The sequence below is a fragment of the Pezoporus wallicus genome, unplaced genomic scaffold (genome assembly GCF_028554395.1).
Source record: "Pezoporus wallicus isolate ANWC-B61680 ecotype Strahan unplaced genomic scaffold, APGP_CSIRO_Pwel_v1 contig_8188, whole genome shotgun sequence".
NCBI lineage: Eukaryota > Metazoa > Chordata > Aves > Psittaciformes > Psittacidae > Pezoporus > Pezoporus wallicus.
The window spans coordinates 4,021,320-4,046,623 of NW_026640104.1; the positions used below are offsets into that span (position 1 = coordinate 4,021,320).

The 25,304-nt window shown below is 40.1% G+C and overlaps 1 protein-coding gene across 1 annotated transcript in view; it reads left to right on the plus strand.

Moving 5' to 3' along the window:
- The first annotated feature begins 7,557 nt into the window (after positions 1-7,557).
- The window catches only part of PDZD8 (PDZ domain containing 8), a 62,579-nt gene continuing 44,832 nt past the window's right edge, over positions 7,558-25,304 (plus strand). The window contains exon 1 of the mRNA XM_057417390.1: positions 7,558-8,593. Within this exon, the coding sequence (XP_057273373.1) occupies positions 7,701-8,593 (893 nt within the window). The 5' untranslated portion in view covers positions 7,558-7,700. The remainder of the gene's footprint in view (positions 8,594-25,304) is intronic.

Sequence of the window (25,304 nt, forward strand, 5' to 3'; positions counted from 1 at the left end):
AGAAAGTGTGAAAAACTTATGGCCCAGACCCACTGTCAAAGGATAAGGCCACACCTTTCTGTTACTACAGAGATAGTAACAGTTTTGCAACTTGCAAAACGTTTGTGAAACTGTAAGCTGCTTCTGTCCTTTCAAATGTCACTTTTTGAGTGTGAAACATGAGGTCGTGTTTCTGGGTGAATTTAAATCTGGCTGGCTGGAACAGAAGCAGCACAGAAGCAGCACAGACAGCATAACATGAAACCAGACCATTAAATAAACTCTAACAGGAGAAAGACAGGAATTGTAATGTTATGCTTTCTCAGCTGAAACGTGTTACTAATGGTATTTACAGAGATTTCAGTAACATAGCTATTTGTCTTACACAGCTGAACAGAGTAACTTATGTTATTATAAATATGTGGCCCAGATTGATATGTATTACATACACATGTATATGTACTACAAAATATAGTCTAGATATGTGCACAAATGATTATTATTAGTCACTGAACATGGTCTTTGGGCCATATCCTAAAGAAAAGCTGCTTGACTGTGCAAAAATATGTTGTGAAGGGACTAAAACTAGATGTGTAAAGATTAGCCATGGGAGTCTGCATGCATTTTTTATTCTCTGAATATAGAAGCATCAAGCACAGGAAAACTGTTGTGAAAACCTGCTAGTAGGAAAGTACAGAAATGAGAATATGCCAGTGTTTCCATCTACCTTTATTGAGCTTCCTGCCATTACAAAAGATCACACAATGAAAAGCCAATCTACTTTTCCATGCTCAAACGGACTTGACTTCGTACAAGCAATGGAGCTGAAATGGCCAGCTTCCAGCTTTGCAGTGGGAACTGAGGAAACTGTTTCTTTACTTAGTGCTTGTCAGACTCATCTCTAGAATAGATATTTCACTCCCCTAAAGTTTATTTACATCAAGATGCCTGGTCTAGCTTTGGCTGCCTGGAGCATGTTATTTTCCTTTAGTTCAAACTGTTAGGCTGGAAGGAAGAATGGATGAATAAAGAGGAGGGAAAATGAAAAGGTCTCTTCAGGCATTTGTGTTCTGCTCTGCAAACACGTTTACATATGTGTTGAAGGACAGCTTTTATGTACAGCCCCACACAGATGCCCATAAGCACTGAGAAGCCCAAGGAATCCCAGTACACAGGCATACCACACCTTCTCCTTAAAGCAAGTAGATGAGCTAACCAGTAATTCCCTTTCTCTCCTTTCAGTGGCTTTATACTGCGTATGAAACTCTGAGGCAATCAGAGAGGCAAAGGTGAATAATGAAACCCCAGAATCCTCATTTTCCAGAAAACTCTCATGGATCTGGGATACACTTCCTGAGATACTCACTTTGGCTTGGAGAATCGGGGCAGGTTCCCTCAAATCCCCTACTGCCCCCTTATTTATTCTTTCCAGCGGAGCATCAGAATACACAGGACCTGCGAGCAGCTATAGAAACTCAAGACTGCCACAGCATGTCACTGATCCCAGGACTGTAGCTGGTGAAATAGGATTACTGAGTATTTGCACAAGTAAGCACTCTCCTGAGACCATGACATGGATCTTAGGCTCGGACTGTTGAAGTGCTAGGCATTTTTTTCCCCAGGCCCCCCCGTTGCAGCCCTTTTGGCCTCCCCTTCACGGCCATAGAAACTAATAGAGAGCTCTGCACTGAAATGGCTGCAGCACGGACATGTGTTCAGCCCTGACCTTACTGCAGGGGTGCTAACCTCCAGCAGAAGGAAAGAAGCCTCTCTCCATGGCCTGATTTGCCTGAGCTTATCAGGAGGCTAAAGAGACAGAGCAGACAATCCTCAGCCAACGGCTGCCAGAACCTGAGACAGAAACCCCAGCCCAGTAACCAGCTACCTGTGGAGTGGTGCAAGGAGTTACACTTTTAATGAAGGGCAAGTGAAGCACAAAGCCTCACAGGGACCCTCATCTGAAAAATTACATTCAAAGCTGAAGTGTGTGTTAACTCTTTAGCCATTGAATCCTTCTACAAACTCAAAATCACTTTTCAATGCAGGCTCTTGCAGCCAAGCCTCTCCAGCAGCCAAAGGCTGCTTCAGACTAATACAGGAAATGAGTCAAGTATTAAAAAAAATACTATGGGGTTGTGAAACATCTAAAACATATTGATCATAGTGTAATTATAACTGAAATGTATTAGGGAAAGTAGCCAAAACAAACTCCACTCTGAAAAAGATGACTGGGGAGTGTGCAAAAGGGCCTCAGGCAGGCCACCTGCAATTCTTATGAGGGATGGTGAATCTGCTTCTGAGTATGTAAGGAAAGGTACTTGAGTGAACACTAAATGACAGCTGTGATGATAACTATCCTAAACATATCCCCTTCTAAGCTTCAGCAGGCCCACATTTACATTAATACCAGAAATCAGCGAAGCAAATGTGGGAAGAAGCAAAATACGTGTGACAAGCCTCACTTGCGTCTGTGAATTAAAGAACAGTTTCTGCATTTAAGATGTAACAGCGGCAGGGAATAAAGGAAATCTTCAGTTTGCCTTGGATATTGGTGATATAAAAACCCTGAATTTGTTATATTTACAGTTAAAATGTCCTTTTAAATTTTAATTTAAATCTTGGAAAAGCTCTCTGAGAGCTACAGTTCCTTAGTGGAGGATCTTATTTCATGACATAACAAAAGCCAGGGTCTGGGAGAGATAGTAACAGAATCCCTAATTTCGAGGCAGGATACTTTAAGCTTGAATATGAGCCTCTTGAAGTAAGCACCCAAAGCACCTTTACACCCAGAATGTTAAGCTCTTGATTAAACAAGCAGAACACACTTTTGATGCTAATTAAAGATGAGCTTCAGTCAAAATAAGGGATTTGTATTTGGGCCAAACTAAACCTTGGATGCAAACTCTCACTCTCTTTTTAACATGTTCTGATCCAAACTATTCAGGCCCTAAGCCATAAACACCAATCAACTCAAGTGCTTTACTTGTTACATGTAAGATTTCAAAGCTGTTCATAAATAATGAGAGTATTCCTGTTGTGAGACATGTTAGATCACCTAATTGAGGGTTGAAGTTAAAAACCTCTTCTTTTTCAGAAGTGAATGTCAATTTGGAGCATCTACATCTTTGGGCAGCCAGTGGAGTGGGGGTGTTTTAACCCTGCTGCACACAGTATTCACAATTACAAAATAAACTCTAGTTTCTCACTAGCCCTGAATATTGAGGCTTAGGTGCCTCAAGAGCAGTATTTCATATGCATTCCAGTCTTGAAAACATGGGTCTAGATTCCTTCACTTAATTCATGCAGTGATTAATTCCTAGGGTAGGAATAAAACTTCCTAAAATTCTCAGTCACCATCCTTAAAAACAACTAATATTTGGGGTGGGGGTGTGTGTGTCAGATTCTTCAGTAGGATGAATGGATGCATTCAGCTCAATGGATCCAACAATTTATTCCAGCTGACAATCTGCTGGTGGTTCACTATGGCGCTAATACAGCCTAGAGTAAGACTGAGCCACCCAAACTGTATAGTTTCCCCCCCCCCAGTTCTGAGTGAAGGAGCTTAGCTTGCAACAGTAAAATTTACTGCAGGGATTTGGCAATACTGAGCCACAAGAGATGGGCCTTTGTGTGAGAAATAGGCTCAGAGGAGTCATGACAGATGAGCTCCTCCAGATGAACTGAAATCTTCCCAAGGACCAACTGGAGATGGGGTGAGCCCTTTGCCAGCACTGGGAGCAGACTCATGGTGCAACCTGTCCCTCCAAAGGCAGAATTAAACAAAAAACAGTTTAGATAGCATCAAGGGAAATCTCACATGATCTAAAACCTCAGTGTTTTTAAAGAGCTTCACTCCAGTAAAATGCAGGATCACTTTATAAAGACGTGCTGCTTGACAGAGTTCAGAACTAGAACTGGATGCAGTCCAGGTTGCTGCATTCCTTTATTTCCTAACGTATCTGCAGAACTGGACCAGCCAAGCTGCTCTCCATGCAGTGTATCCTGTCTGAAATTGTGGATGCCTGAGGACAGTCAAAAGGCCACCCCCAGCAGACCGTCACCAGCATAAGCTCCACTAATCTTTGTATTTAATAGCCTTCAATGGGCTTTTTTTTCTTTCTCATGAATTTACCTAATCACCTTCTGAATTCCATTTCATGCAGCACCATAGGAATGATAATCTAATTTTGGTCTCCAAGAGATGTAATGCAAAAACAACAGGAGGCCCAGGAAAGAACAAAATAATTTTGACAACAGATACTACAAAAGAAGAAAACAACTCCAGTCCAGTGACAAAGAAAATTACTACAGCCACTCGTTACAAAGCACTTCCTGCCTTGAGAAATGATCTATTTAGACTACTTTGCAGTTTGGAAAAAACCACCTGCAACTGCCATTCTAAGCTTGTGATATTGATGTTTCTTTCCTTGTTGCTTTAAACTGTGCCTCTTCAACTGGTCCTACTGGCTGGGGTTAACTAAAAATGCCCCTAAACCCAAAAGAACCTTGGACCAGTCATGAACAGTCATTTTGGAAACCTTACAGCAGCCTTCCAATACCTGAAGGGTGCCTACAAGGAAGACTCCTTATCAGGGACTGTGGTGATAACACAAGGGGTGATAGGTTTAAACTAAAACAGGGGAAGTTCAGGTTAGATATAAGGAAGAAGTTCTTTACTGTGAGGGTGGTGAGGCACTGGAATGGGTTGCCCAAAGAAGTGGTAAATGCTCCATCCCTGGCAGTGTTCAAGGCCAGGTTGGACAGAGCCTTGGGTGATATGGTCTAGGGTGAGGCAGTCCTGCCCATGTCACGGGGTTGGAATCAGATGAACTTTAATTCCTTTCCAACCCAAATTGTTCTGTGATTCTGTGAACGAGATGAATCCAGACAAATGTTTCCAGGGTTCCACTACTCTTTAGAACAGGAAAATAGGCTCAAACATGTTCCTTCTATGAATTTTTGCTACGTGCTCTGTTGAACTACCAGGCTCTGTGTGTTTTGCAATCTTTGTACATTATCCCTGTTGCAATCTCCTGCAAAACACTGAGAACTGAAGCTCAACACTTACAGGTTTGTTGCCATCATGTCCTAAATTGATTTGCCAAAATAAGGAGTGTTTTCCTTGTTTAAATATAGGTGAAATGTCATTTTTAATAAACTCTCCCCTAGTACTTTAAAAAAAAATCAAATATAGGTACCTGTAAGTGCATACACCTTTCTACTTATCCAAACTTCCAGAAAATGAAAATAGCAACTTCTAAATTGAAGCCAAAGTAAAATATACTCTTAAAGGCCTTTTCTAGATGGTATTAAGAGGAATCTTTTTTTCTCCTCTACCTGGAAAATGCAAGTAATTTTCTTTTCTCTCTTATTTCAATCCTATTTTATTATATAACATTTTCTCCACATCCTTTGTGTATTCACATTAATGCCTTTGCTTATTCCTTTTATTCTTTCATTCTCTTGAAAATGCTGAAACACGCCCGACCCTTGCTTCATAACATGTCATTAAGATAACACAGCTCCTGCTGACAACCTTCCTGGGAAAGAAGAAAAAGCGATTACAGAGCTGAACATTTCAGAGGCCCTTAAGCTGCCATGAGGTGAAAAAAATGTGCCAACTTTCCTCTTCTGCTTGTTTAACAGAAGAAAACACTCAAGATATCCAGACCATGACTTCCCCCCAACCTTTTTCTCTCCTGCTGTTCTTCCTGACCCAAACCCAAGGCTGCTATTGCCTTTCTGAATACATTACTCCTTATCTGAAGAGCCATTTAGCTGCAAATCCAAACCCTTTCCGTTCTTGCTGCATATGCTTGTATTAGTTCAGAGCAGTTCAAATGTTGGGTTAATGACCTCTCCGGTATTTCTACAGAAATGCTCTGTTAAACACTCAGGCATTTCAACTTTCAGTCACAAGACCTATAAAAAATTCATACTCTGCATCTCTAGTTTCAAACCACAGCACTGCATCATTAAGAGCTTTTCAATCCTCCCACCCCACACGCTTTGTGAAGGAGAAGGGAGAAGAGAGCCTTTATCTTCCTACTATTTAGATTTCACATTTTCTTCTTCTTGTTTGCATTTCTTAGTTCTGGAGGTTGCCAAAACAAAACCCCAAACAACCAAGTGTGCGCCTGAGGTTTTATTTTATTAAAACATAACATTATCTATGTGCCTTTTAGCTTGATATTTAACTTAAAAGAGATGTAAACCCCAAGCTCCACCATTTCAGTAACTTTTGTCTTAATTGTGGTTGCCTTTCAGAAATTATAAAACTTCCAAACTGAAAGACAAGACTACCCTGACACAGGGAAGCACCTGGAAAAACACTGTGCAGCTGCCATAGTAGATTCTCCACAGGACATACAGCTTTGATCTGGCCTTTAAAGGAGCTTGCTGGATTAGAATAACATGGCTTTTTTGAAATACGTTCAGATTTTGCAGTAAAAATACGGGGTTTTTATACTTCTGTAAATCAGATTTTAATATATTAGATCTTCCGGGTTAGAATCTCAAAATGTTGAGCATAGAATCATAGAATAGTTAGGGTTGGAAAGGACCTTAAGATCACCTAGTTCCAACCCCCCTACCATGGGCAGGGAAATGACTTCTGAAGCACCTCCAGTGTGGCTCTGCCTCATGTCATGTTTCTTCTTTCTAAGCTTGTTTATTACATCCATTCTTCCTGTGTTCAGTTTGATCGGCTGCTGCTCCCCGCTTCCTGCATGCATTATGTTCCTTCTCCTGCACGGGTTCTGGGTAGCCTGATGCCCTCCTCCCCTCACCTTTCTGACTTCAAAGAAGCCACAGTCTGTCCTACAAAACTGCCGACCGTGATTGTCAAGTAGCGCAGTCCTACATGCAAGACAACAGTGACCTTGAGCACAGCACAGGCTGAAATACAATGATGTGCATAGCTCTCAGCTTTCATCTTTCTTTCCTCCGGACACTTGGTTGGGTTTTTTTACTTCATTTATTCACTGACAGCTTTTAAGTGTTATCATAGAGTTGGAAGAGAGTGGAAACTGACTTCTGTCTTATCAACAATGGCAGAGCCTGATAAAATGTTATCTATGCGGTATACATGTAAGTTCCTAAAAGTATCTCTCACCAACAAATAGAGAAGAGGTTCTAAATATCACAGGACTCCCACAAATTTCTCCGCCGCTCTCCAGAGCAATTTTACAACAGTTTTAATTATTTAACAGTGTGTTTTCGAAGGGGGATGCCTGAACCACCACAGCAGGCAACGGCGGCTCAGGCATCGCTTACCCTCAGGTAAACCTTCACCCCGGCCTTCTGCTGCCGGGATAACGAATAGACCCTAACCGAACGGAAGCTGCTCCTTCGGGAGTGCCTGCCTCCCCACATCCCCGCTCCCGAGACCCACACGCTCCGCGGACACGGCCCGAAGGCTCCCGCTCCCCTCACACCTCCATCCACCCCACGCATGCGCCGGCCGCGCTGTGACATTACGCCGCTCAGCGTAATGACGTCTCCGGCGAAACCTTCGCTGCTCCGCCAATGGAGACTCGCGGAGGGGAGGGCCAAGTCGCCATTGGCTGGCCCCGCAGCCGCCCCGCCCTCACGGAGAGGGCGGTGTGGGGACCCGGATGAGGCGGCCTCCGGTGGCCGCGGCCGTTAAACAGCGTCCTGCGGGAGCGACCCCCGGCATGGCGGCGGCTCGGTGAGGGCAGCGCGCCCGGGGTGCGGAGAGGATGCAGCTGATCTACGTGATCCTGCTCTCGGCGCTGGCCGGCTGCGTCCTCACGCTCCTTTTCCAGCTGCTGCTCTTCTACTGGGGGAAGCCGGAGCCTGTCGGGACGGCTGGAGACACCGACGGGGTCGTCTACGCTCGTGTGGCGGCTGACCACAGCCTCAGGGACTATCTCCAGGGCTCGGAGCCGGCCGGCAGCCAGGCGCCTTCAGATTCGGCCCCTACCCCTGCTCCGGCCTCAGCGCCGGCCACCGCTGCGGCTCCTGCCGCCGCCCCGGGCTCGGAGCCCAGCGCCAAGCAGCAGCAGCCAGAGCCTTCTCCGGACCCCTGCCGCGAGGAGACGTGCCAATTCCTCAATGCTATCTTCCTCTTCCTCTTCAGGGAGCTCAGGGACACAGCCCTGGTCAGGAACTGGGTCACCAAGAAGATCAAGGTGGAGTTTGAAGAGCTGCTCCAGGCCAAGATGACGGGGAAGGTGCTGGAGGGGCTCAGCCTCAGAGACGTCTATCTCGGCAACGTCCTGCCTGTGTTCAAAGCTGTCAAGCTCATTCGGCCAGTGGTCTGCAACGAGGAGGGCTGCCCCGAGGAGCTGGGCTTTGAGGTAGACCTGGAGTACAATGGTGGCTTCCACTTGGCCATCGATGCCGACCTGGTCTTTGGCAAGTCGGCCTACCTCTTTGTCAAGATCTCCCGGGTGCTAGGGAAGCTGAAGCTGGTCTTCACACGCCTGCCCTTCACTCACTGGTCTTTCTCTTTCATGGATGACCCTGTGATACTCTTTGAAGTGAAGTCTCAGTTTGAAGGGAGGCCCATGCCACAGCTCACTTCCATCATAGTGAACCAGTTCAAGAAGGTTATTAAGCGCAAGCACACCCTGCCCAATTATAAAATCAGGTAAGACATCCTGAGTCTTCAGTGTTATGTTGGGTGATGAGCATTAGAATTGCTGCTTTGCTCATAATAGGTAAAATAGATTTCTGTTGGCCCTTCCACAGCAGGGATATTTGTATATTGCTTGTCTGATACGAAAATCTTTCAATGAAGGTAAGCATAGTTTTCCATTTATGATAGGTGAAGAAGCCATTGCGCAGTGAGACTGATGTGCCCCAAACTGTGTTTAAGTAAATGGCAGAATTAGTAGGTATCAGAAATTTTGGAATCCTGGCAGGTGTCCAATCATGGGATCATGGTACCTCTCTTTGGAAAAGGTAGAAGGATGGATCTGTGGATAGCATGTGGGTTTGGAGTGTTCTCCCAGGCATCTGTCACTGGTGGGCCACCTGGGCAAGCCCTGTGGCTTTGCTTATCTATAGAGGCAAAGTGGTTGTTACTTAATGATAGGATAAAGTTCACTCTCTGGGTATGTTTGAGGTGCCAAGACAGGTGCTGTCCTTTTCCTTTTTTTGGCTTCCTGAATCCCTTCAGTAACTTCAGGGAAATCTAAAAGTTGATCAAAGTATTGCCACTATTGTGGTAAGTAAAACTGTAGGGAAACTTCTGTGCTTTTTATTTTTTGTAATATAGCATGTTTTCTTTTATAAATGCAGATTGCATTTTATAGTTAATATGATGAAATGTTCAATGATACTTCTGTAATGGAAGTGGTAGGTGGCATCTTTACTTTGATTCCATCCTCATTTTTGATTAAAAGCTACTGTCTCTTAGCACTGTTCAGGTACCATATTCCCTTTCTGTCATGTGGCTTACCACTCTTAGGCTAACATGTTTCCATTCTCTTTTGTTTGTTCTCCGTAGGTTGTATTGTGTGTCAAATAAGGATTTGTGTTTTGTTTACCACATTCTTCTGCAATAAGCCTTTTCCCTGAAATTCATCAGAGATGAGTAACTGAAAATGGCCTTTTGAACTTTGAAGTGTAATTAGCTTTGCAGTGATGTAATTTTTAAAGCCTTTTCTTCTGCAGTTGAATTTGAGTTTTCATGAAAGTGGATGTGTAAAATACCTGAGATTTGGAAAGCCCTGACAGGGCAATAAGTAGATTCTTTAAGTAATGTGGTAGTCCTTTTAAATTTTGAGGTACTGAATTGCTGTCCAGAAGAGAGCAGTCCCTGGGCAGCAGGAAAGCTGTCAAGGGCAAATTTGCTTCCATTCTCTTACTGTGTTGGACAGAGTCTGAAACTGTTAACAGTGGAGAAGAGTCCAAAGGAGAGGCACCACCATGGTGTAAAGTGAGCACTCTCAGCATGCCTAGAAAGAGCAAGTAAGGTGTATGATCTTTACACTCTACAGACAAGTTTTTAAGGTGCCTGTTGAACCAGTGGTGATGCGCTCCTCCCCTTCATTGTTCTTCCCCTGAGAGATGCACCTTGGTGCTCTCATCATTTAGTTAGAGGTAATGAATTTTCCACGTATTTCTCAAACCTTCTCTGCCAGAAGGAATGGATGAAACGTGAGTCACTGTTATGTTAAAGGGACTGGAAGGGAGAATAAGAAAAGAAGCAGAGTGCAGCGTTTGGGACAAAAATGAGTAGAAGTGTGAGGATAGAAGGTAATTGACACTGAGCACAATATAGGAAGCATAAATTATTATAGAAACAAGAATGGACTTATTTTAAAATGTTCTCTTTAAGTTCTAAGGAGTTAAGAATTTGTGAATTGCTTGAGAGGCAAGTAGGATATCATGGTTGATTTTCACACTAGATAATAGGTTGGTAGCACAGGGTGGCAGATGTGAAACGGTGTCCAACCCTGCAGATGTGAAACAGTGTCCAACCCTGCATATGGTGCTTTTGACCTTTAAATTTCATGCTGTGCTCCGAATATGTCATTCTGAGGCACTGGGTTGTGAAGGGGGTGGCAGGATGTTAAGCTTGATGCTCAGCAGTGAAATTATCTTAAGGAAGGAAGATTGGGTCACTGGTGTCCTAACCGTCTAGAACTTTGCCTTTAAAGCTTTAGGTGGGAACACAGAGCCTATGCTTGGGAACCTTTAGCTGTCTTTGAACTTTTAGCTGTCCACAGTTGCCCAAGATTTTGTGGAACACAGACTGAAAACTTTTATTCTCTACCAGTGTCTCAGATGAATTTAGGCAGGTAGATGCCTAGACAGCAAAACTTGGTAAGACCTGAGTAGTAACAATACACTTTTATGTGGTGGCTTAGTTGAAAATTGAGACATTATGGTTTAGATGGTATGGAGAACTGACTTCACAAATCAAGCCCCCTGCTGATAAGATGCAAAACAATATTTTTAATTGAATTTGTAAGAATACATTGGCTTGGGGTTATGGTATGTTTAATATATTCCTTAGCAATGAATGTGTAGGAAGAAGTCAGGAGAGTTGTCACAATTGCATAATAACACCTTACTTAAAGCTGAACAGTTCCTCATCTACAGGGAATGTGCTTATCCACTCCCATTTTTTCCCTGTGGCCTATGTACCTTTTGTTTAAATACATAGTATTTGCTTCTGTGTGTAGTTCAAAACCTTTTTGATGTCTCTTTACTCTTGCTCAAGTAACTTTGTAATTACTGCTATTCAAAGATTTATTTACAGTCTTGTACACAAAAGCACTTGGAGTGTGAGGAGTTCTCCTTTTGGTTGGCTAAGAGGTGCACTTTGTTACCCTGGTGGTTTCCAGACTTAAGTCCACAAAGGAGTTTTATATTGAAACAGGATGTTAAGTAGCATTAAAAAAAAAAATACACTGTTTTCTTTGTCTTCTTGTATTAGGCAACTTCTAGAGGTTATTACTTGGTAGTAAATGACATGAGAAGAGAACTTTTGCGAATAGTTGCTTTTGAATGACCTACAAGTAAGTTGTGTAAAGCAGGTCCCCCTTTCCTCTCTAATTTAACTAAATACTGCATTAAAAAAGTCTTGCGTCTTCATTCATGCACTGCCTGTTGCTATAGCCAAATTACTACACACATGCTTTCCAGTTATGTATAAAGCTTTATGCAGTGATTAGTAACATCATCTCTTGTATCATCCATTGCTAGGAGTGGCTGTGCTATGTGTGTAACTATAGCTTCAAAGTGGAAGAAGTCATCTTGCATGCCTGATCCACTCTTAACTGTTTTTGTGGAGAGGCCATGTAGACTAGTAAATGCATTTTAAAGTTTGCCTTGTGTGTTATGTACAGTTTTCTCCATAAAAGCAATTGTCTACTAATTGAAAAAGGAGGGTTGCACTTTATGTCTAAACGAGTAAGTAGTAGTTTGTGTGTTATCCTAATAGCGTGTAATCACTTTTGGCTCTTTAAGAAATGTGTTTGCGCCTGGTAAAACACCCTATTTTGAAGCTGCTCTGCCATTGAATGGTAATTACTATCTCATACAGTAGAATTTGCTTACATCTTTTACCAAGGCTGGTAAAATTCAGTGAATGGCAGGTTGGTTTTTCTTTTAGTCATCATTGGTAAAGGATCTGTGCAATTTGGTTGATAGTAGCGAGAGTTACTACTGGTTTATAGTTGACTTGAATCTTAACGTGTTAGTGCTTTGTGATAGAAATGCAAACAGCTTTTCTGAAAATGTCTGTCAGTTTCTTGTTTAGATGTGGGGAAGATCTAAAATAATCCCCGTTTTCCCCCCCCCGCCCCGCTCCAGTGTACAGGAGTTCTGGTGCACTTTTGAGAAACCAGGTAACTGCAAGACAAGATTTGTTTTTAATAAGTAGCCCTATTCTCACTAAGGTAATAAAGAACTGTTGGTATCATTTAGGTATCTGCATACTCCGTAAGTCTATTTTGACTTGAATTGACTGCTTAAATTGCACTTTTTTTAGTTTTAAGTCAAGCTGGCTGGTGACTGGAGCTTGAGAAGGAGCATGGAAATCTTTGGCTTTCCCATTGTTTGGTTGAGATGTCAGCTGTTGATGTTCTGCAGGGCAGCTGCTGATGCACCAGCTGTGTCCCAAAATCCTAATGCTGGCACTCTCAGGACCACATGCAGTCAGTCTTTCTCCGTGCCATAGCTTGACTTGACGCTGTTACATAGGTCTCTTTTACTAGAGCAAGTGGTAGACATTAAGTATCAGCACAAAGTGGAATTTATTTAGTTGCCTGAATCTGACCTTTGGTTTTTCATTGTGTACACTCAAACAGTTCTTTAATAGTACTACCGTAGGCATTGTTCATGTTTGTTTTAACTTTCTATATCATGTCCTTTTAATAGTAGGATAAAGTGGTTAACATTAAGCTGTAGTTATTAGTGTTGCCAGTGTGCTTAGTATTTAAAGACATGTAGTAAGGACTATTTCAGGTGTCTGTCTCCTTGCTTGTGCCATTGCAGTGGTCACAGATTCATCTCTTAGTTCTGTAATAAGCTGTACCTTGCTTATTAATCTTTTGCCTTTGTATGTAAAGGGTGAGGAGGAAGTACTTGCAGTCTAGTATCCATAAAGAATTTAACTTCCTGCTATTTAATAATGATGTCAAAAATCTGACAGCTACTGTTTTTTTCTAAATTCAAGGTCTTGCAAGTTCATCCCTTTAGGTTCTAAGCGGATTAAGTATTGCCTAAGCAGTGACTCAGTTCTGTATATTTTAAGAACACTTAGTTCTCAGTTTGTTACATTAAAAAGAACTAATATTTTTTGATCCTGGCCTGTTTGAGAAACTACACTGGGCTTTATTTTAGTGCATGCTACCACAGAGTGGAATAACTTTATTTTCTTTAGAAGTGCTCTCACAAAGCGTTACTTTCGGTATTTCTGTATCGGGTATTTAGATGACCTCCTTAGGTCCCTTCTAACGTGAATTATCCTTGGAACTGATCATTTGCAGTATAGTTAGTCATGTTAAATAGTTTTATGCTGCATTTGGAAGTCGGGGCTATATTGAATTTCACTGGGAAGAACCATTAAACAAGCCTATTTTAATTTACCATTATAAAATGCAATTTGAGAGTTACACAGCAGTTTCTTATTTTTGGCAAAACTGAAGCTGAGATGTAAGTAGCTATTGATTTGAAGTGTGCTTTATAATAGAAATGACTTCATAGTATGGCAATAGAGGTATTGGGAAAAGTATAAAATAAAAAAAAGTATGTATTATTCATATGATGAGGTTATACTCAGAAATACCAGAAATAATTGTAGAGATTGGGATTTTGAGCATGTCTTAACTTCAGAAAGCAGCAGCCAGTAGAGATACCTACTTTGTCTAGAGCTTTTGCAAAGGGAGAGGATATGGATATTCTTTTCCTGAGTGGATTTCTACTGTAGTTGATACGAGTTTCTCTTACTAGTTAAATCTCTAAGGCGTGTTTTGTTTTTGTTTTCTTTTTATGCCATAGCATGTTTTGTTTTTGTTTTCTTTTTATGCCATGCCTATTCTAGGTGCAAAAATCTTCCAGGATACAGAAGCATTAAAAAAAAACCCAGCGTCTGAGTCCTTTTGTCTGCAGAGAGGTAAAGCTCTGAATGATGCCAGCATAGATACTTGTTCTGCTAATGGCAAGGCAGCAGTAATTGGAATCAGTAGATCTGTCTGCAGCCAGTAGCTTCATGCTTGGAAGATTATAGTGCAGGGACAAGTAGTTATTTGTACAGGACTTCGACAAATGGATCTGTAGGGAACCTCTGATGCACAGTAAACAAATTCAAAATCTGGAACATTAAATATTCTCATTTCTTTGAGTCCTACATGGGTAGAAGGAAGCTTTTTGTAGTGCAGAGGTTTTTTTATTGTCTTTATTTTGGGAATAGTCTATTTCAGACATGTGTCTGGATGGTCACTAAATACATGTTTCTTCAGATTAAATTAAAGTCTGTGGTACAAAGTATGTATCTAAATCTCCTTATGTAGATATCAAGTTTAAAATCTATTGTTTGTAGGGGTGTTGAAACCTTTTAGTCATCTTCCCCAGCTCCAGCACTTCACAGGCTTTCACATTGGAAAGCTCTAATTCTGAAAGAATGGCAGTTTGAAACTTGTTCATAATAAAGTCAGATTTCATGAATGACATGTTGGACGTTTCCCAGTATAGAGACGGCACTCTTCTCAGGTCAAGAGTGAGCCTTTTCCTATGATTAGTCAGAAAATGTTACTTTTTTGTACCTGCAAGAGTGAGGAACTAATAGAGCACTCGCTTGAGCTGGACTAATGAAGAAACTGGAAAGCATAGCTGGGAACAAAAAAATAAACTCAGTTGGAGAGAGAAATGGATGAAGTCGAGTAAGTTTTGGTGCTTACTGTTTGCATTTGCTGCAGATAGCAATCCAGTAAGGTTTAAGGTTAATTGGCCTGACAGGAAAATAAAACCTTCAACTCGCTTGAAACAATGTATAAAAGATTCTTTGTCCAATAATAATGAAAATTACCTCATTTAACACCTTTGCTATTTTGTATTTAATAGTTCCTTGGCCTTAATCCGTCAGTGAATGTCTTTCATTTGGAGAGTGAACGAAGGCTCTGAAAAATCAAGATTTATTTAGTACTTCATGATGTTTTGTATATACTACCATTGAGACTTCAAACTGCTGTTCGTCTGAACTCTGGTTTTAAACATCTAAGCTGATCTTGCTGCTCAGTGAGAACAAATACAAATTACGCCAGCTGAATAAAAAGTATAACTTCTTAAAGTACAAATTAAGCAGTAGCACTTTCTATCTTTTGAAAGGCAGCTTATTTCCAAATCAGTATAGGACATATAGGAGTTAATCGCATTGCCAGACTGTTGGCATCTAACAAATGTTTGAGCTTGGCTCTAAGCCTGTCTGTTGGAGCAGGTAGCTGTATTCAGACACTAGAGCTGGGATATTCTGAATCTCCTTCTACAGGCTGTATTATAATTTTTGGTGTCTGTTAATATTCCCTGCCTGTCACACAAAGCTGAACACTGAACTCTCCTTGAAGGAGATTACTTCGAGGAACGGGGGTGCAGAATGTATGTCTAAAAATGGGTAGCTAATACAGATCTCAGTAGTAGCTCATATGATGTTAAAACATGAGTCTCTTGTAGAACTTATTTTCTATATATTAATCATGTGAAATAGTTAATCTTTTTATTAGCAAATGATAGCTGATAAGAAAGCCCTTGAATAAGCAGACTGGGTAAGGACAGTAGTTTTCAGTAATCAGTGTAGTAGATTGAAGTGGTGCTCCAGTGATTGTGAGGCTTAGTCTCAGGCTGCCGATTTCAGTATTGGAGAAAGTGCTTTCACGTTGCTGGGTTTCTATGGGAAACTGCTTATTCTGCATTCCTGCAGAGATTTCCTGAAGTCACCCGATACGCTTCTGTGTTTACAGTTCATGTTCACACTTATTTTGATTTAAAACTACTTCAGCATTTGGTTATTCTTGAGATTATTGTTATTTAGAGAACACTAGAAGACTTTAAACCTTCTAGGTTTAATAAGCTGTATTGTACCCTTCTCTCCATAATTATTTTAGACTTGCCTATGCAGTTTGCTAATTTACTAGGTAATGCCACTGCAATCTGCTAAAATCCATTAATTGTGAAACTAAAAAAATCTTTGCAGGATGGATCGCAAAACTGTGCTTTTGTCCAAAAGAAAGCAATATCCAATATTACCAGTGTTAGCTGGGAACAATTTGCTTTGAGCAGGTTCCGTTCTGTAGCTTCCATGAATATCAGTATCTTTTTATAATGAAGAAAAAATACTCTGCTGAAAGTGTTTGTTTTGATGTTCAGGGGTTGAAGAGAGCTTATTTATAACAGTGAATAAATTCTCATTTTGGAAATGAATGTGAATGCCAGTTTGTGTGAAGGGGGTTTGGGAGTCATCATTTTTTAAACATTTGTCAGCTTAATTGTGACATACTGAGCGGAACACAGAATTTCTAAATGATGTGAGTAGTTCCTGTTTCAGTCACTGAGTTTCTGATTAAACTGAAGAATTTATTACTGCTCTGGCGGTTCATCTCGGTTGAGAGATGCGTGTCATATCCACACAACTTTTGGATGCTTTTCCTGTTGTTATTTACCTTCACTGCTTAATAAATGGCAGTTGTTTCACAAGCCAGTCAAATCTACGCCAGAATTCAGACCTCCAAAGTGGTCGATGATCCCACACAATGTATCTAGTAAATTAGTGGAAAAAATCTGCAATGAAATCTTCAGTTGACAGATACGTTTGTGTTGCAAAGAAAGGTTCTACAGTACAGTTAAAGTGCCCAACAACAGGGGAATGTTTGTGTACGAGGTGTCATATGTGCTCCTAAATTGCTATACCCAGCAAACTGAGTATGTGCTGTGTTGGGTTTGGTAGCTTGGACTTCCTTTTCACACCTGCACAAAGTCATTTGGGTGTATCTGCTTTCCTAAGCACCCTTCCTTTCTGGAAGGACTCTTGCTTCATGGAGCCCTGCTTGGATTTGTAAGTCCTCTTGGGAGTGCATCTCTGTTTACTGCACAACTAGCTGCAGCCCAGCAGCATTTTAGACTTTTCTGTGGCCATATATAGGTATGAAAACTGCCAGGGAGATGTTGGGTGCAGCAGAAAGGAAAAGGGGGAAAGCCCTTTTTTTGTGAGAGAAGAGAAAGGCAGAAAATGTTTTAAACTCTGAAGAACTGGTTTGATTACCTCCCTCTAGCTATTGTAATTTATTTTAGTTTAGAATTTATTTTGTTTAGGATTGTAATTTATTTTGTAATTTATTTTTCGTTTTTTAGCTTTAAAACCACATGGGAACAACTCTCTAATTTCTTAATTCCCCTGTTCAGCTTGTAGCTACGCTGTAGTTCAGCAGAGCAGTCTGTGAGTCCTCTGCATTAAAGCTCTTTCATGTAATGGAAAATGCAGGGATTCTATTAAAGCAGAATAGTTTCACGTTTCTGAAGTCTTACCAGATGTCTGCAGTGAAGACTGTATTACAGAAATGAGCTGATGATAGAGTTAATCAGACTGTTCCACATACTCAAAGGCAGTGATTAACTACCAGATATGACTAGCCTAAAATTAAATTAGGATCATCATTTGGGAATACTTCTAGCAATTTTGTGTTGCTTTAACTGTAAAACTTAGAGACAATTTGACATGTAAATTTACAAAATTATTTCTGTCCAGTGTTTTAAAATGATCTGTGGATATCTAATGGGAATCAGAACATTCACATACTTTGTTCCTGACTTATCTTAACTTAGTCTTAATGCTAAGTTTTCAATATATCTTACTGTATCAGTTTTAATGGCACCTGTTTGCCTGAGCTGGAAGAGGAAGAGTAGAAATTGGAAGATCATAGTGTTGCAGTGGCATGACAGAAGATTTCATGGTGGTGTTCGAACCACTGCTGATCTGGCTTGGTAAATAATTCCTAAGTAATTAAACAGTGGAAATGATGCAGTGTAACTTCAGCAGTTGATATATATATATATATATATATATATATATATGAATAACTCTTCATATTTGCTAACAAAACTTAATGCAATATGGTAAACAAAACAAATTTAATTGTTGCCAAGCAAAGAGCCCAGTGTGTTACAGGGGGAGGTGGGGTGGCAACAGCAATGTTAGTCATTGGTATTGTTTTAAAACAATACCACAAAAACCCAGATTTTTGTTCTCTTCCTGTTCCACTTAAAGAAGGGTAAATAAGAGAAAATATTCAAATTCCTTGTTGGGATGGTGAGAGAAGATTATGGTAATTTTGAGCAGCTGCTGATTTCCAGTGTAATCACAAGTCCTAACTGTAACTTGCCATCAGTAGTGCAGGATTTGCAAAGTGCAAGAATTCATCGCAGAAGCCCCTCCTGTATTTGATTGTCAACAGTGGTGCCACAGGTCACATCCAGACTCAGCTTCTATGTTGCTTGATCCTGTTCCTGTACAGTATGAGCTCAATTAGTGATGCTGTGACTCACAAATGGTGACACTGTTGCTTGAGGGGCAAGTATGTGGTGTGTCCCTTGGTCCCCATCAGTACCCTCCCCACCACTGCAGTCTGAATTGCTGAGCTAAGAAACAGATCCATTATTATTGCTGTTTACAGCTTTAAAGTGAACTGTCAGTCATCTCAGCTTTGAAAATGGTGCTAATCCTGAGCTAGACTGTCTTCACCACTTTGTAAGACTGTAAGGGCATGAACTGGACCATCTTCTGTCTTGTCAGAAGTGACTAGATAAAAGTAGATTGAGGAGAAGCTTCTGTTTGAGCATTTTTGAAACTAACTGGAGGAGTGAGGATAAACCTTGGAAAGCTGTCATGTCTAGAATTGGTTTACAGCTGTCAAGGCTGTTTTCAGCAGTGAGACAGTCGTTTTCTGTCTAAGAGGATGTTAGTTTTCATATAGACATAGGCTGGTGTTCAGAGCAGAGGATTCAAACTCCTGAGCCCAATGAATGAGTTGTGTTCAGAATTTAGACTTCCATTGGAACATCATTTTACATTGACCAGGATTGAAGAGAGGAGATGTTTGTAGAGAGATTTGAGACCCCCTTATGGGAGAATATGTTGCTGAACTGAGGAAAAGCTAGCCCTTTGCATCAGTTCCTGGAACCAGTTTCTAATCCAACTGGCTAAAGGTAGATTTTTGAGGTGGCTTGGGTTTATTTGTTTGAGGATTTGTGGTGGTGTTTTTTTCCCCTGTTGCTGTTCTCCTTCAATGCGTAGAAGATGGTTGCAGAACCACACCTGCCTCTTTTCCAGCTCTGTGTGAACAAGAGCATATTCTGCATCTTCTGTCCTATTTGGAGCAGTGCCACAGCGATTCAGGCTTCCTGGTTAGACAAGGAAATTTTGTCTTCATCCTGAGACTGAACTATAGCAGGATTTTTATCTCTTTCTCTTAATTTGAACCAACGGTTGGCTTCAGCTAAGTCATACTCGATTTAAAAAAATGCACAGGAAAACTTGGAGATCAAACAGGCATTGACTGCATTAAATAAGCTTTTCCAGTATTTATGGAATTTAAAATTTGGGAAACTAGTATTCTTTAAATGCCAAAAAAAAGTCTGTGTACGGTTGAGTTGATGTTGTTTGTGCTGATAAGTAAGTAGTTTTGATAAGCCTGATTCAAGATCTCTTTTTTTACCTGTGGCTATTTCAATACAGACAGCAGTGGGAAATCTGTAAGAGCTGTATTTACAATGACTTGTGTCATATAAGCAGGAAAAATAAAGGTTTGTTTTGAAGGAGCTACTTGACTCTTTAAATCTGTTCTTTTATTTGTTTTTGTAAAGAGGTCTTAAGGTTTTAAAAGTATCTTGAGTGTCTGATTCAAGATACATGTCACAGGTACTGGTATCAGTAAGACTGTACTTTTAAGAGTCTGAAAGTGTGTGAAACATATTTAAAGGGGGGAAGAATAACCCCAACCCTGAATAATAAAACCCTTTATTTTTGTGGAGGTCTTGATTTAAAAAGTGGCTGCTCGTATGTTGAGAACTTATGTGTGTATGAGCCTCCCACATGCCTGTGGCAGAATATCCTGTACGACAGTGGGTGGAGTACTAAAACTGATTTGCAGTTTTCCATAAAGTTTTCCTAGAAAATAACCCTGCCCTCTTAAAGTTTTTGAGGGTGTTTGTAAGGCAGATTTTCGTGACTGTGGGTAAAACTGAAATTAGTAGATTTCTGTACTGAGGAAGAGTATAATTTGAACTACTAACGTCCCCTGAATATGAATACTGACACAATTCTGCAGCTCTGTTCCTTGTGAAATTGGTAGAAGCTGGAGAATTGCTTTTACAAAATCTACAGTAGTGGTATTTTTTAAGCTACTTTAAAACAAAATCCAGAGCAACTTACTAATTCTTTCCAAAGTAAGGATGAGCTCCATTTTTTATATCTTCAGTGTGAAGAACAATATAAGCTATTTGCATTATAATACCCAACACGAACAAGTTTAAACGTTGGCTGATAAGTCCTTTTAAAATCTTACTAATGTGATCATGCCATTTTAGGAGTGGGTTGTAATATTTTACCATTTTTGTAGGAGTAAACTTCATCTTAAATTACACACAGTAGAAATGGAGGATTTTTTAAATGACTTAAAATACCTGGTGTCAGTCACACTTTATGAAGTTTATACACTTTACAAGCATATGACTTATTTTTCTGTAAATCAGATAATAAAGGCAATGTAAAAATTATTGAGTTCTGTTCTGTAATTAATTGAAGCTTTTGAGAACTCCTTGAACTGAAAGCAAATTCAGCAGTTGCTCTTTCAAAAGGATTTTAGATATTAGAATCTTCAAATACAGTAGTATTGACAAAAGTAAATTGATGCTTTACTAAACACGGTCTGACTTTAGATTTTGTTTTAATTTTAACTTAGAGTGGTAAACAAAAGTGTAAGACTTGCAATGTATTCAAAGTAACTTTATGCTAAATATACTTGCATTTTTAGCTGGTGGGCTCTGCTGAGATTTAAGGTCTCTCTCTGCCTTTTTTTATTAGGATTTAAACGTTTAGTTAATGTGAATCAATTAAAACATTCATAAACCTGACGATGTTTAATCTTTATGACAGCAGAGTAGTGCTGGAATTCATACAAGTGACTGGTGGCCTTAAACAGATATCCAGTAATTTTAAACCACTGGTTTAGATATCAAACTTCCCTGATAAATCCAGGGAATAATTTAAAACTTTTCCTATAATTTGTTATTGGAAAATGTTCTTGCTTCTTAGCAAAAGCTCTGCAAAATCCGAGCCTCCTACTGCATTTACAGATCAAGCTGTAACCTTCTGCTTCTGCAAGCAGGAGGTAGAGTAGGGAGAGCTTTTGAAGTTTGATTCTGTCCTTAACAATTTGTGCTTCTGGATATTCTTAACTGACACAATGAACAGAAACACGTAAGTGCATGGTTATCTTTGGCCAGATACATTGACATTTTTGTCTCAGTTCTTAATAGATTTCCTCATGCAACTAAAAATACTGTAGTTTAGTAGGTACTAGTGGGAGCAGTTAATTTAGGTTGTAGGGTAATTAGACTAAGGTATAAAAGACTTCTGTCCTCTTCTCTGTTAGGAGTTGGCTAAAGGACCACAACAGAATTATCACAGAATAGTGACTACAAATTAATGGTATTAGAGGTCAGACGTTTCTAAAACTAAACCATTGAATTACAGTCTTGTTCCAAGTAGGTGAGCTCTTCTCCCACAGACCTGGCAACTGGAAGGAACAATAGCGTTATTCAGGGGCTGAAAGCACCCCAAATGAAAGGAACAAACTGGATTTGTTTGGGGGTTGTTTTTTCAGATGCAGTTTTGATGTAGACATCCAAAGTGAGGTGGTGATGAGATGGGAGCAAATGAGCCACTAAAGTGACTCTGTGAAATATGGAACAAACGGAGCGTAGAAGTCTTTCGTGTGAAGGAGACATTCTGACTGTGTGCTGTGTGTCTGGAAACACTTTTTGCTGTGCTTGGTATGTGGGAAGAGCTCAGTATTATGCTATTTTAGAGTATAACTTTTTAATCCTGTACATTAATTGAGTAACTTTATCTTAATTATCTTTCAGTATAGTCATCTAACCTAATTCCTTATGTGGAATTACTTTTCGCTGTTTGTGTCTTGTGGTTTTCTTTGAGAAACATACTGGCTACCCGACAGCTTCTTTTAGATACTATTTCTATAGGAGTGTTTTTTTTTTTGCACTCACTGAAACTTCACTTGAGGTTTGATTGATGGATATTCCTCTAAGTTAAAATGGTGGCTTTTAAATAACATTTTCTTAATAGTGTGCTGTTTGAATTTCAGACTTCTGGACAAATAATATGATAAATTTGTGGAGGGAGACTGATAATTTGAAAGCAAATTGAAACCACACTATAAGCATCTCAGAGAAGGCACTTTTAAGGACTTTTTTTATTTTAATAGTATGTCCTATCCAAGCACAGTTTTGGGGCAGGGTTATAAGGGGTCTGTTTGCTCGAATAGCAATGATGTGCCTATTCTGTTCCTCTGGAGATGATGAAAAGCTTACAAAGGCGTAACAAATATGGTTTAAAGGCAGTAAAATCTCTTCCCCCATAAAATCTACCTTATTTCTGGTAGTTCAGTATCACAGGTTTGGAATTGAAAAAGAGGCTTTTGGATATACAGATTGAGTTGGTGTAATCCTGTTTGTAGGTCAAGGATTTGTGACATGAGCGTGAATTTTGCCTTTTGACCTTGCTGAATAAGGAGATGGCAGCATTAGACCCCACTTGAAAGGGGTCAAATATAGGTGCAATGAAAATCTGCCTTGAAGAAACTTGTAGTAGCTCAGCAGCGTATAGAAAGGTACTGTATTTCTTAGGAGTACCTTTAGTAACATTTTATTGTCTGTTTTACTGTCGGGAGCAACTCCAAGATTTCCCCCCTCCATTGTCATGGCTTAAAACTTTTTTCTCTGGCTGCAGCAGCAAGTGGACCAATTGCAAACCATTTGTTAAGGGTTTATTCCCCTCTGATGGAGGTCCGCTAACTTTTTTGGTTAACGGTTGAAGTCAGGAAAAGGAGCTGGGAATACTGGCTGAGTGCTTAAAGATCTAGACAGCCAAATAGAAAACTTTTTTTTTTCTTGTTCAGAGTTTGCAAAGTGAAAGCCTTGAATTTACGGGAGCAACATACCAGACCTAACCAGATCCTTGGATGACTGCTGTGGGGAGGGCAGGGAGCAGCTCAGATTAACTGAGGAGTTTAGTTTGCTGTCAAAGTTTCTGTATAGACTTTTATGTAGAGACTTGCTAGTAGGATACAGAGTCTTTGTCAATGTGATGAATTTCTCTAAAGCATTTACTGGTGGATTTTTTGCTCTTCAGAGATAGATTAAGCATTAGAGGGTAGCAGACTGCACTGTTAAAGCTATTATGAAAGTTACAACAAGGTTATTTACACAAGGTATTTAATACAGCAAGTCCTACATTATAATAAGGATCCCAGGATGATAGGAAACTTATTTCTCCTTACTTAGGAAAGTCTGAAATAAAAAGATACTGAATCACCAAAGGTACTTTAATCTGCAGGGTTTGGGAATGGAGTTTGTATCTCGTGTCTCATTCACTGAATTGTGTTATTGGCACTATCAGCTAAAAGTCTACTTTAATTAGATGAAATACAGCTTAGCTTTCATATAAAAGTGTGTTTTGTTGTCCCTACAGCAAATGCTTTCTGAAATAAATTCATAATTGCACTTGTCTGGCAACATGATTGTTTTCAAGCAGGAAAATTAGACATTGCAGAGGTGGAGAGTCTGGTTTCTCCACAGAGAAAACACCCACTGCTGTTCTGCTGTGTTCCTGCTACACTGAACAAAACTGCAGCACGGATGGCCCTGTAAGAGCACACTCGCCGGAGTGCCTTTTGTTATTGGGGATGTGTTTTCAAAAGGTAGGGGATGTCAGATGCTTTCCCTACGTGGGGAGACCTCCCCAATGGGAGAACCTGACACAAGTGTGTGCGTGAATTGCACGTTGTGGTTTTAGAACTCAAAGGAATGGAATCTGGCCTCTTACCAGCTGGGTCTGTGTTAATTCACCAGTTCCCAGCAGGAAACTCTTTCCAAATAAACTTAAGATATCTTGTACTTGCATATCTTCTGTCAGCAGTTCACTTACCTACCATGTAATTGAAATCTACTTGAAATAGTAATTTGTCTGATAGTTAATTTTAGAAGTGTAGAAGCTCTCAGTAAATTGCCTTAAATAGATAAGTGCTGCTCTGAAGCCTTCGAACTTTACAACACAGCATTTAAATAGTAAAAAGCATTTAATGTGGGGTATTAACACTTTGTACATTGCTAATGCCAATGCAAATAGGTAACTTGCAGGGTTTTTTGCGAAGGAGTTTGCAAATTAGTTGCAGTGGTAAAAGAATGTGAAAATAAGCACTTGTAAATGAAAAATGATGTGACTGCTTTTTAATCCCGTATTTGTAGAAAAAGCAACTAACTAGTGGTGCACCAAGTCCAGCAGACACTATTAACTATTAAGCAGACACTATTAAGTATTTTGCATATAACTGCACTAGTGTGCCGGAATTTTTTCCTCTGTAATTCGCCTCATTTTGAAAAGAAATCAAAATTACAGTAAACTTTATATCTTAATCCTCAGAACAAGTCATTTTTCTTGGGAGATTATTTCATCTTTCCATGCTGCAGCAAAAGATTGCAGCGTGTGCTGCACTGAGCACTTTGCTCTAAGGTTACTTAGGTGATGTTTTTTGTTTGAATATATAGGTAGAAATGCCTGTGTCCTTACTGGAATGCAATATATTTTAGTCTGTTATTTTGCTCTTTTTCTTTTGTCCTTATTTTTAATACTGAAAATAGATTTGGCTGTGTTTGTGGGTGTTAAGTGGCCTGCAGGCTTTCCTGTGGTGTATATATAAGGGAAAGACTTTATCAGTGCTGACACTTTAAGCTAGGCATTTGCAGAAATTCAGCAAGGTGCTGGAAACCTGTTGGATCCTCTTGCCTCAGTAGCTCACTGAGGCTTCTGATGGTGCTCCTAAGTGTGAGGTCCCCATTTGTTACTATTTTGGGAGAAGGTATACAGGCAGTTGCTGCTACTAATTGAAAAGCAGTTTATTTGTGCTGGAAAAAAAACCCAAACCTACAAGTAATTTATTTACTCAAGACTTGGCATTATTTTCCAGTGTGCTTGCCTAAATCTTCCCTTTTTTTTTTTGCCTTACAGAATCTGAGCTAAATGTGTATTTTGGGGAGACAAAAAGCATTCCTAAAAGAAC